Genomic DNA, 13,073 nt, shown 5'->3' with positions numbered 1-13,073 from the left:
AGTACCCCTGTCTTAAATGACTTCAGTGTAGATTCTTCCGGAATGAAGAATGAGGTCACTTTAGTTCAGCAAACATGTAAGTGACAGCCTCTTGTGAAGTACGGACAGAGCTTGCTCTAGAGCTGGGGGCAGTTGCGACACCACCTTTCCCCTGGAGGAGTGGGTGAGTGCTCAGAGGCGGAGTAAAGTGAAGCAAGAGCACTATGGAGGGTCGCAGGGAGGACAGGCAGCTTTCTGACAGGACTAGGAAAAGCTTCAGAGGAAAAAAGTGGCATTTGAAATGGATTATAAAGAATATACTGAATTTTGATAAGCAGAAGTGGGCATGTAGCTGCCATTGAAAATACCGTGCATATGAGGAAATCCATAGAAAATGCACACATTCTGGGAACTTTGGTTTATATGGTTCACTTAAGATGATTGGCATTCATCAGGTGCATGGTGGAGGCCTGATGGATAAGCTGGGCCCTTAATAGTGGCCACGTTGTATTAAATAAATTGAGAGGCATGAGAGAGGCATAGAGATTTTCTCAGAAGTAGAGCAGCATGATCAGATGGGCTATCTTAAGTGAAACTGGATTTCTAACCTTGCAGTTATACTGTTATTAACTCTGTCTGCCCAAAGTAAATATTTCCTCAGCTTAGTGCATCCTTTGTTTGTAATTTGAGCCTATTCCTGTGTGGATCCATGGGGTGAGCCATAGGTGCTTGGCTTCCTTGAACTTCCTGTGGTCATCTCTTCAGGGCTTGAAGGTGATCATTATGTACCTTCTTTAGTTCCTACACCCATCCTTCCGCCTTGACCAGGTGAAGTCACCATTCCTTTATCCTTTTTTATAGTCTTATAGTGATCTGGCATCTAATTCCTTCCAGCCTTGCCTATGTGATGCTCATCTGCCAAAGAAAGCAACCAGGATCTCTTACAGCCAAGTCGTGTGTGGAGAGAGGGGGCCAAGAAGTAAGTTAAGAAACGTTTTTTAAGTTGTGAAGGAGGCCCACTGACCCACTGACCTGGGATTGTGTCCCCCTGGGCTACTGGGCTCCCTCCATGGAGAAAGCACTGGGTAGGGTTTTGCACATGGCAAAGTGTTGATGCTAAGTATTGGAAATGGTCCACATTTGAGCCTGGGTCACTTGTCAGTATGAGGTCTGTTATTGTCAAAGCAGTTTTCAGCTGTGTCAGCCTCTTCTCCCGTTTAAAAAAAAAGCTAACATGAGCTGAACATTGTCTTGATTCCCATGCCGTCTCCCAAGACTCCTAAGTCATTCTTCTAATCAAAAGATTGTCAGCTATACAAGTAAGGTACTTCAGTTTACAGCCTAAGGATCTTCATTCAGAGATTGTGTTCAGATGCTATCAAGACCTCTGTTTAGTCCTCTGGGGACAAGAGTGTCCTGACGTGTGAAGAGGACCGAGGTAGGGTGTGTTGGATTCGAATCCTGGCTCTTCAAGTCTGTTTCTACGTGTTATGTGGATGTAACAAGCTCTTTGCCTGGTGTGATGGCGAGGCCCAGACAAGACCAGCCCTGTGACCATCCAGTGCCTGCCGTGTGCATCCCGCTTGCCTGTCCCTTTTAGAGCAGGACCTAGTGATGCAGTTCTTTTCCCTGGTGGCCCTGGAGTGAGAAAGCTGTTTCACATAGTATTGTCACTGTTGTTGTTTATAATCACTTTGGTTGTGGTTTGGGTTATTTGTTTCCACATCTAAACATCGCTGTTGTATTACTCAGTTACTCTTGTACCATATTATTCTATCACATCTGTTTCAGGGTTCCATTAAGAAAATGATTCTTGTGTTGATGAATGTACCTACTGGAACCTTGCTTTCTTTTTTATTTTTATTTTTCTGTCCTTCTGTTAAATGATTGAGTTCTGAATTGAGTGCATTTCCCACAGTGGTGAAGTGAAGTTCACTGTGAATGGGACACGGCAGGCATTCCACTTACCTGGGCACTTTGGGAAGCCATGAGGACTGATAACATCACCGCATGATGGATTTTCTACCCTGGCAACAAATGCTTGCTATCTAATCAGACAGAACATTGGATATCCTGGTGGAGCTGAATCTCATTATCCCTGTACATGAGTGCAGGAAGGAGTTGGGTTGTCCTTCATTCAACTTGAGAGGATAGAAGGGAGTTTTTACCTGGCGAATACTTGCAGTTTGAAAATCTGGGACGTAAAGTATGTCTGTTGTGTGTGTACAGGGTCGGTCACAGTGACCCTCTCTTGGACTTCCAGTCTAATAGTGCTTCCTGCCCCCCTACCCGCTGTCTCCTCCAGGTAGAACGTCATGACATGAATACCCTAAGCCTGCCCCTGAACATCCGCAGAGGCGGGTCGGACACCAACCTCAACTTCGATGTACCGGATGGCATCCTGGACTTCCACAAGGTCAAACTCAGTGCGGACAGCCTGAGACAGAAAATCCTCAAGGTCACAGAGCAGATAAAAATCGAGCAAACGTCCCGTGATGGGAATGTGGCAGAGTATCTGAAGCTGGTCAGCAGCGCGGACAAGCAGCAGGCTGGCCGCATCAAGCAGGTGTTCGAGAAGAAGAACCAGAAGTCGGCTCACTCCATCGCCCAGCTGCAGAAGAAGCTAGATCAGTACCACCGGAAGCTCCGGGAGCTCGAGCAGAACGGGGCCCTCCGGAGCGCCAAGGACACTGCCAAGGACCAGCCGAAGGATATCCCGCCCTCTCTGAAGGATGTCCAGGCCAAGTCCCGCACTGCCCCCCACAGCCTGGAGAGCAGCAAGTCGGGCATGCCCGGGGTGTCCCTCACCCCGCCCGTGTTTGTCTTCAACAAGTCCAGAGAGTTCGCCAACTTGATCCGGAATAAGTTCGGCAGCGCTGACAACATTGCCCACCTGAAGAACTCCTTGGAGGAGTTCCGGCCCGAGGCTAGCGCCAGGGCCTACGGGGGCAGCGCCACCATCGTGAACAAGCCCAAATACGGCAGCGACGACGAGTGCTCGAGCGGCACGTCCGGCTCCGCCGACAGCAATGGGAACCAGTCGTTCGCGGCTGGGGGCTCGGGCGCGCTGGACGGCCCGAGCAAACTCACGGCCATCCTGGAGGAGCTCCGGGAGATCAAGGACACCCAGGCGCAGCTGGCTGAGGACATCGAGGCCCTCAAGGTGCAGTTCAAGAGGGAGTACGGCTTCATCTCTCAGACGCTGCAAGAGGAGAGATACAGGTATTTCAGGCTCTGCTCTTAGGAGCGTGAGTTTTTAAGGTTGGAGAGATTGTTTGAAATTGATATGCTAATGGTTGTATTTTTGTTTTTAATGTGAATGTGGGTCAAAAGGCATTTAGGAACTGAGAGTTCCTTCCGTACTTTGCAATTCTAAATATTGTAATTTGTGACTTGAAGCCCGACAGCTTAGAGAAAGATGTTATGCATGTGGGTCTGTTAAAATGTCACCATATAGGCAATGACTCACATGCATATTGAGCTCCTGATTCAGTAGACAGTTGTTACAAGATCTCGGTATACTAATTTCAAGATCTGTATTTGGTTTCCCCCCGTAATAACTGTCAAGTAAAAAAACAAAATCATGGTCCAGCAAGGTAACTTTTTATTTGATACATAAATCTCAAAGTCTTTACATAATGTATTTTTTTTGTGAGATTGCATTTTGCTTATTAATAAACCTTTCACCCTAAATGAAAACCTTTCAAACGGAATCTTAAAAATTCAAATCTTGTGGATTTGTATTAGCTAATTTTTAAATTCAAGTGTTATATATGGCTGGCTTTTTGGTGCCTCTAGCTTAAAAAGTGTACATGCCCAAATATGAAGTGATTTTCCACCATTTTCCCAGTAAAAATATCCCCCCATCAGGTTTTTTTGTCAGGTGAGGTTAACTTCTAAAAATATAGATGAAACAGTGAATGCCTGTTACATATTATAAAATTTAAATTTTAAATTTAGTTTACATGTTGTTTTATATCTGATATGTGAATTTATATGAGTGTTAATTTAGAGATGTGGCTTTTTCAGCTATTTTATGAAACAATTATTTTTTTTAAACTGTGTACATCTTTGGCTTTGGATTCTTTGTCACATAAGAACTATTTTTGAGTCACAGGTTTTCTAAATAATATTGACTTTAATTACACTCAGGTAGTTTGGGATGCACCTCCGTTTGGGTCCAAATTTTATTTCAAGTCACAAATATCCATTCAAACAGTTCTGGTTCTCATGTTGTTATATAGTTATGTCTGTGATCCTCCTGATTTAGTCTCTCACTATATTGCTTACCTTAGGAGATCTTTGTTTTTGATCTTTATTTTATATTGGAGAATAGCTGATTTATGATGTGTGAGTTTCAGGGGTACAGCAAAGTGATTGTTGTACATATACATATGTCTGTTCTTTTTCAGCTTCTTTCCCCAGTTAGGCTTTTACAGAGTATTGCGTAGAGTTCCCTGTGCCATACAGTAGGTCCTTATTACCTATTTTATACATAGCAGTGTGTCCATGTTAGTATCAGATTTCACATTTATCCCTCCCCTCCCCTTTCCCTTTGACAATCACCAATTTGTTTTCTAAGTCTCTGAGTCTGTTTCTGGTTTTTAAATAAGTTCATTTGTGTCTTTCTTTTAAAGATTCCGCAGATAAGCGATCTCACACGCTGTTTGTCTCTGTCTGGCTTATTTCACTGAGTGTGATAACCTCTAGGTCCATCCGTGTTGCAGCGAATGGCAGCAACACGTTCTTTTTTCAGGGTTGAGTAGCATTCCATTGTCAGTGTGTACCACGTCTTCTTTATCCATTCATCTGTTAAGAGGTCTTCAAAAGGCTTGCTTACAAACACCCAACACTGAGCAGCTACAAGGTCCTACCTGAGAGTGATCATTAAATCTGTGTTAAAGTGTTAAGTGATTTTTTCAAGTGACCTATATGAAGTGTCTAAAACTGGCATTACTCAAAAAGTCATCCAGGCTAATGCATTTTCCCCAAATAGTGCTTCCTGTTTCAAAATAAATATTATATAAGTTTTCAGATATAAGACAAAATTCCCCTTCTCTGAGGGCACTGGGCACTGGGAATAAGAATCTTTGTGCTTCTTTAGATTTGAACTTTTCGAACTGCCACCTGTTAAGCCATCTTGAATTTGTAACAAGCTGAATTTTTTTTTATTGGCACTTAAGAACTAAGACCTGTATTCACCATCACCGTGTACCCTGGGAAATCAGTGGCATTGGTTCCCACATAGAAACTGGTCCGTCCTTTACAGCCTCTCTGGTGCATGAGAGCTATGGCGGTGAGCCACCGGGCACTGAGGGGTCACAAAAGGGAGAGGCACCAGCATGCCAGTGGGTCCTCGCCTTGAGCAGGCTTCTTGCCAGCCCCGTCTCCTGACCAGCCCAAATGAGGAGCCAGTGGGGTCTGCCCTGTTGTCCCCACAGCCAGCAAGGTGCTGGTGTGGTGTGGGTAGAAAAAACCAATTTGGCTTGCATGAACCCTCAGTAGTGGGGACAGAGTTAAGACTTCAGAGACCAGTCCTTTCTGGAGCTAGAGTTCAGCGTTATCCAAAAGCATGTCCCCTTCAGCCAGATGTACTCTTGGAAGCTCAGTCTGACTGGATGAGCACAAGCCACAGGGCAGTGGCGACAGCAAGCACAAAGGATGTCATTCTCTAAGTGCTGTCTGTACACTTTTGAAACATCGTGCTCAGAATCGATTCATCTCTTTACAAAGGTACGAGCGACTGGAGGACCAGCTCCATGACCTCACGGACCTGCATCAGCACGAGACGGCCAACCTGAAGCAGGAGCTAGCCAGCATCGAGGAGAAGGTGGCCTACCAAGCCCACGAGCGCTCGCGGGACATCCAGGTACCTTCCCCCCAACTACCAGAGCTCATGCGGGCTCTTCCCTGCTGTTCATTCATTTAACAAACCAAGCTCTGGTGGGCTCTTGCCCGCCGTTCATTCATTTAACCAACCGATACATTACATGCAAACCTGTAAGAATTTCTGGCATGAGGGGCAAACATTTAATCTTTACCCTGTTGACCCCAATAGCTGCTGATATAGACTTTAAGCTATAGTCTGTTTGCTTTCTGCCTAAATTAGTTAACAATTATTTTTTACCTATTCCCAAGCCTATCACCTATACTCTACTTTCCCCACCATCACCACATTTTTACAAATTTTAAAACATGAGACGAACCTTGCCTCCAACATTCTTGCTTAGGTGAGAAATCAAGAGGAACACAGCTGGCAGTGGGCTTAAGACAACATGAGCGAGGGCCAAGTTACATGACTGTAGGCTCTGAAAGCCTCAGAAATTCAGGGGTGCGGTGCCCAGCAAGCTATGGACTTGTGGGGCAGGGGGCCACAGAGTGATCAGACCCTGGATTTCAGTCCCAGCTGTTTACCAGCTACCTGGTCCTGAGCAAGCTTTAAGTCTCTTTGCTAATCTGTAAAATAAAGCTTTCGTATTTGTGGGAATTTCAAGCACTTGAGTACATGCTCTGTGGCAGGCACTGGCGAAGCATTTGAGATGTCTGTCTGCCCATTTGTTTCTGTTTGTGATAGCTCCGATTACTCTCCCCATTTCTCAGATGTAGAGACCAAAGGCCCAGAGACCTTGTTCAAGGTCTTACAAGTAGTCCTTGAGTAATGAATCTGAATTGAAGTCCTGGAGAAGATGGGTTTTGAAGGCGTGGATGGGATCCCAGTGGATGGAGGAAAATGGATCAGTATAAACAAAGGCGTGTCCTAGTGATAATGTGAGACCGAAGCTGTCATGGTGCTTCCCTGGTGGCTCAGACGGTGAAGAACCCACCTGCAACACAGGAGACCTGGGTTTGATCCCTGGCTCAGGAAGATCCCCTAGAGGAAGAAATGGCAACCCACTCCAGTATTCTTGCCTGGGAAATCCCGTGGACAGAGGAGCCTGATGGGCTACAGTCCATAGGATCGCAAAAGAGTCAGACACAGCTGAGCAAGTGAACAACAACACTGTAGTGAAGCGGCCCTAGGCTTCTTGAGCTCCTTTTTGGGGGTTCCAGAAGGCCTCCTTCCCCTCCACCCCCAGCTTTTATTCAGATATAATTTCCATACGACTGTACTAAAGTATACAACATAATGATTTCATATGTGTACATACTGCAGAAATATCACTACAGTAAATTAGCATTCATCCCCTCACATAGTTACAAATTTGTTCTCTTGTGATGAGAGCTTTTAAGGTCTACTCTGAGCAACTTTCAAATATACAATACAACGTTGTTAACTCTAGTGACCAAGCTGTACATTGCATTCCCCGGGGTTTATTCATCTTATAACTGAAAGTTTGTGCTTTTGACCCTCTTCACCCATTTTGCCTCCCTTCCCCTGTTAGATTCTACAGTGTTTGCTGTCTGACTCATTTCGCTTAGCGTTAATACCCTTCAGGTCCTTCCGTGCTGTAAATGGCATTGCTCTCTTCTTCCTCGTGGCTGCATAGTATGCCTGTGTGTGTATGGGTACCACATTTTCTTTACTGATCCATCAGTGGACACTTGAGTTGTTGCCATGGATTGGCTATTGTCAGTAATGCTATAATGAATGTGAGGGTGTGAATTTCTCTTCTAGATGGTAATGTCATGCCCTTCCAGTATGTACTCAGAAGTGGGGTTTGTGGATCATATGGTAATTCTCCTTGTAATTTTTTGAGGAACCTCTATGCTGTTTTCCACAGTGGCTGCAGTGATTTACATTCCCATAGACTGCCTTTTTTAAGAAAAGAAAGAGTACTATCCAAGTCATGCAGCTTCAGTTTTACAAATGTTCTTTGTAGGCGTGGTTATTTTCTCCAACCCCACTTCACAAGGGGCTGAAACACAGATTTCTCCCACACTATGTGAGTTTCAGCTGTCCCGAGTTTCAGCTATCCGTGTTTTGTTCCTTCCTGTCAAGGACTGAGCCTGTGCTAATGCCAGTTGTCTGCTTGGACGATGCTGGGAGCCAAAGAAAGCATCAGCCTTGTTTGCCTGTGAGGACCTTGGTGCAGAAGACACCAAGCGGATTTCTGCTCTGGGCTAGGAGACTGAACTTTACTGCTGACTGGTGTAAAAGATGTGAACCCGTTTAAATGTGACATGTTGCCAGGCAAACAGCACAGTCTTTTATTAGAGCATGCTGTTTAGCATACATCTGGGATTCCACTGGCTTATATCTAAATACTATATATGGTTTGCTTCTTTAGGGGATTGTTTGGGTTTATATTGTTACTCTTTTTTTAAAGAAATATACTTTAGAGACGAAAGGGGTAAGATAAGGGTGGGGGTGAACTTCAGAGAGAGCTTAAAAATTCAGATTTCATTTTACTGTTTTCTAGTTTTACCTGTAGCCCAGAAGTGCAAAGGGGATGTCCGTGCGAGTGACTGGAGGGCCTTTCTTGTTAGAATCTTGCCCCTGTCACTTCCTATGTGACCCGGCACAAGTCAGTGCTGTGCCTCAGCTTCCTCATCTGTAAAATGGAAATATTAGCGAGCTCTACCTCAGAAGTCTGTCAGAAGGATTAAATGGGATAAGATAGATAAAATACTGAAATCTTTACCTGATACATTACCAGACAAAAAACAGATGCTGGTCAGTTTTCTATTTAGTATGTATTTCTTGGGGCTTTGGTGACTGGGCCTGCTCAGCTTCCTCTTGTTTCTTCTGTGCTTATAGGCAGGGTTATACAAGGTGATGGAGTAGTATAGATGAGGGTAATTGTTGCCTGTTAGGATACAAAGCTTTGCTTGCTGTTTTAAAGAGCAAGAAAGAGTTTTTTAAACCCTGAATTTGAAATGAAAAGTTTAAAGACAATCGTGTCCTTTGTCCTTATCCCCAGTAAATGTAGTACTTACTTTGGCCCATAATTTCTTGGTGGGTGCTGTGACCAAAATTCCTTACAGCTGACTGCTTAATTTTCTTGACCTTTTCTTTTGGTTAAAAATTTGACAGAAGTTCTAAGGCAGTTTCTAGAGTCAATCTATTCTGTATATGTAAAACATCTCCCCAATCACAGGTGAATGCATCTACCTAAAATGGTGATCTTTTGTCCTGTTCCATCACTAGTTCCATGCCTTGCCTAAAACAGAGGTTGTTATCTGCGGACCTAAGCATTTGAAAAGAATACATGATTTGGGGGGCCCTTTGCCTGTTGCTGTAGAAAGTCAGCATTGTTTAGACTGTGAGGATCTGAAGAAGTTTTACCTTCTTTGTTGGTAGCCTGTATGATGAGAGTTACTATAGTAACAGAGAACCCTTGGACCACAGCGTATGTTCACAAAAAGAAAAGTAAATCAATGTTGGCGCCATTATGCTTGTTTAAAATCTGAAAACATGACTGGATTTTAATTGAGCAAACATATATTGGGAAATGAGTTAGAAAATAGGCTGGTGAACCAGACTGGGTCATGGTACTGCCTCCACCTAGGTCTTTTTCCCCTGGGAGGTGTATGTTTCGTCCCCTTTTCAAGCCTCGTGTCCCCTTACTGGCATTCGATCTCTGGAGCGTGCAGCCAGCTTGTGCCTGCTGCTGGAGGTATGCCCAGTGCAGAGCAGGTCTGGTCCCCTGGTTAGCAGGGAGGCCCGGAGAAGGGCTTGACAGTCTGGTGGGTCCAGGAAGGCTTCCCTCAGGATGTGTCCATCGACATGGGGCCCGAAAGATGGAGTGGGGTGGTGTGTGGGGAGGCAGACCTTTTGGGCAGAGCATGGCGCATGTGCAAAGGCCCTGAACGTGGTCCTTTCCAGCACTTTATAAAGCCAGGATGGCCAGAACACAGTGAAGGCGGGGAGGAAGCGGGCTTCTCTGGTAAGCTTGGCAGGAGAGAGTGGCTGGGCCTGGGCCACGTTAAAGATTTAAAAGGTTCTACGAGAAAGAGCCATACCAGAGACACATCTTTCAGAGATCACCGGGGCTGCTGTGTGGAAAGTGGATTCATGAGGGTGAGGATGGAGAGGATGTGCAGAGAGACGAGTGTAAAGTTATTGCAGGCAGAGACCCTGGTGATTTAGGTGGGGGGTTACTGTGGGAGGGGAGAGGAATGGACCAGTTAAGATAAATACCAGACGTTGTGTGGGTGGGGCTGGATCAGGGAATGCCCCTCATGCTTCTCATATGAGACTGTGGCTCACCAAGTGCTGTTTTCTGAGAAAAGGAACTGGAGGGGAAACAGGGTTGATGGCAGGAGTGAGGGTGGTGAGGATGTGTATACAGAACTGGCCACATTGCATCTGAGGTGCTTCTGAGAAGCTCTGACGGAGATGTCAGGGCCTCCCTGGTGGCTCAGTGGTGAGGAACCTGCCTGCCAGTGCAGGAGATGCAAGAGACGTGGGTTCAGCCCCTGGGTCGGGAAGATCCCCTGGAGAAGGAAATTGCACCCCACTCCAGTGTTCTTGCCCAGGAAATCCCATGCACAGAGGAGCTTGGTGAGTTACAGCCTGTGGGGTCACAAAAGAGTCAGACATGACTTAGTGAGTGAACAGCAGCAGTGATGGAAATGTCAAGGGCTCATGTAGACACACAGCTCAGTCTCAGAAGAGACAGCTGGGCTGGAGGTGAACCTGGAGTACAAGTAATGAAAGTGTGGCGGGCCGAGCCCTAGGCAGAGGGCGTGGCAGCGGCGCTCAGAGAGCAGCCACGGGAGCCCCGCGTCCACGGCCCTGTCTCTCCCACTGTCCTCCACTGCTCTGCAGCGGATGCGCAGACTCTGAGCAGTGGCGTGAGGACCAGCCGTTGGAGATGCCACGTCCTCCATTGCTGGAGGTAGTCCTGTGTCGCAAAACGGGACCCCACCCCCTCCTCTGGTTTGTCCCTGAGGGTTCCACCAGATGCCAGTATTTTATGCACTTTATTCTAAATACAGGCAGAATCAAAATACCTAACCGTGGCACTTCCCTGGGGATCCAGTGGTTAAGACCCTGTGCCTCCAGTGTAGGGCATGGGTTCAATCCCTGGTCGGGGAACTAAGATCCCACATACTGTGCAGTGTAGCCAAAAACCAAAATACCTGCCCGTAAATTCCTTATTCATGGTATTTCACGGTTGTAGATACATGCTCATTCTATCCATGAATAGCAGGATAAGGCGAGCCCTGGGATTCTTGTCTGACACCTCTGTCTGTCATCACCACCATTGTCATCATCAGCGTCGGTGTGAAGCTGCCCCAGCAGCAGCGTCCTGAGCGGGGCGGCTGCTGCAGGTCCTGGTCAGCGTCGGTGTGAAGCTGCCCCAGCAGCAGCGTCCTGAGCAGGGTGGCCCTCTGCAGGTCCTGGTCAGCGTCGGTGTGAAGCTGCCCCAGCAGCAGCGTCCTGAGCGGGGCGGCCCTGTGCACCTCCTGGTCAGCGTGGGTGTGAAGCTGCCCCAGCAGCAGCATCCTGAGCGGGGCGGCCCTGTGCACATCCTGGCTCATGCTCCCATGTTGCCCCGACAGCGTTTGATCCTCGCTCTCCCTCTCGCCCACAGGAAGCCCTGGAGTCCTGCCAGACCCGCATCTCAAAGCTGGAGCTCCACCAGCAGGAGCAGCAAGCCCTGCAGACGGACACGGTGAACGCCAAAGTCCTGCTGGGCAAGTGCATCAATGTCGTCCTCGCCTTCATGACCGTCATCTTGGTGTGCGTGTCCACCATCGCCAAGTTCATCTCGCCCATGATGAAGAGCCGCTTCCACATCCTCGGCACCTTCTTTGCTGTGACTCTCTTTGCGATATTTTGTAAAAACTGGGACCACATTCTCTGTGCCATAGAAAGGATAATAATACCAAGATGAAGTCTCCGGTTCCTGTCCTCACATCCTTTCAAGTTTTTATTTTAAAGAAAACTTTGTGCATACTACCAAACTTTAAAATGCACATTTGTGCCGACGGACAAATACAAGGACTGGGGTTGTGTGTTGTAAATAACTACAGTTCTCGTCATTCGGTGGCACTCACCAGCGTGGTTCTGTGAATCTGTTTCCAGGCTCTCCACACCTTGCTCACTGCCTTAATCAGTCCTGGTCTCCTGCCCACCTGAGCACGGTCAGCCTCTGGTTGCCAAGCATGCGGTGTAATCAGTGACCCAGAAGAAGAGAGATTTTCAGTCTCTCTTAAGTCTCTGTCGATATTGAGCTTCACCGTTGCTAGGGTTACATTTCCCCTTGAGTCTTGTAAGCAGTGAAGATGTGGCAGGACTTGGGGAGGGGAAGACGCTCAGACGGTGACCCTTTGAGCCTGTGGGGCCTGTGAAAGCACAGTAGATCCCATGTAATCTGTCCCACTGTCCGCTGCTGACCGTCGGTCCCCCGTGTGCCCAGTGTCCACCATGGCCAACTGTGTGTGACTGTCACATGGGAATCTTGCAGTTCACCTGTTAGTCCATCAAAAGTCAACCTAGGCATTCCATTGCTCTTAAATGGTGAGACGTGAGGATTTATGAACGGGTCTTGCCTTCTTACACCCAGGGAGCCATAGTCCTGATTCCACCTTCACTGACTGTTGAACACACCACCTTCCAGGCATATAGAGATGCTCCCCAGTCCCTCTTCAAACTGTGTCTTTAATTGAGGTCCGAAAAGCACTGTATCTGTGTTCCAGCAAATTTTCACTGTGATCAGCCCCTCTCAGGATGTGTTTCATTTTCTGTGATTCATTTTATTCAGTCTGTGACGGCTGGCAAAGTGTACTCAGTAAATAAAAAAGGCTGCTCACGTTTCGAGTTGGTTTTTTTTTCTCTCTCTCTTCAAGAAAGGATAGCAGGATCATAGTTTCTAAAGCTAAAGTGCCCTGAAGTGGGAACATGGGAAAAAGGGAAGAAAATAAAATATGTGGTTTAAGGCGGTGACATTTAGACCAGTGGGTGCAGGTGACCTGCATGAAGATTGAGAGGGTCCTTGGCAGACCCTGAAAGACCTGCAAGAATAAAATAAATTAGATTCGGTGTCTGAGCCAAGGTTGCCCTCTGTCTCTTAGGATAAGTTCTAAGGGAGTAGATGGAGTGGTCACCCTTCTGCTAAGGTGAGAGCGTGCAGAAGTCAACATCTTTGGCCAATTTGGGGGATGTCATTTACTCTCTGAGCCCAGATGATACTGCCTTTTAAATC

At 46.7% G+C, this 13,073-nt stretch overlaps 1 protein-coding gene across 21 annotated transcripts in view; it reads left to right on the top strand.

The window, feature by feature from the left end:
- Nucleotides 1-12,685, top strand: part of TMCC3 (transmembrane and coiled-coil domain family 3) — a 286,278-nt gene extending 273,593 nt beyond the window's left edge. For 14 of the 21 annotated variants that reach the window (XM_042246611.2, XM_060412525.1, XM_060412527.1 and 11 more), the window contains 3 exons: nucleotides 2,285-3,201; nucleotides 5,713-5,848; nucleotides 11,460-12,685. In XM_042246611.2, the coding sequence (XP_042102545.1) occupies nucleotides 2,285-3,201; nucleotides 5,713-5,848; nucleotides 11,460-11,762 (1,356 nt within the window). In that variant the 3' untranslated portion in view covers nucleotides 11,763-12,685. Of the gene's footprint in view, nucleotides 1-873; nucleotides 959-2,284; nucleotides 3,202-5,712; nucleotides 5,849-11,459 lie in introns of all 21 variants that reach the window. The other 7 variants (XM_060412519.1, XM_060412518.1, XM_060412517.1 and 4 more) reach the window with 1 other exon arrangement.
- The last annotated feature ends 388 nt before the right edge of the window (nucleotides 12,686-13,073 follow it).

This window comes from Ovis aries, chromosome 3 (genome assembly GCF_016772045.2).
Source record: "Ovis aries strain OAR_USU_Benz2616 breed Rambouillet chromosome 3, ARS-UI_Ramb_v3.0, whole genome shotgun sequence".
NCBI classification, from domain to species: Eukaryota; Metazoa; Chordata; class Mammalia; order Artiodactyla; family Bovidae; genus Ovis; species Ovis aries.
The sequence above is the reverse complement of the archived record's forward strand: the minus strand, read 5'-3'. Positions and strand labels throughout refer to the sequence as shown.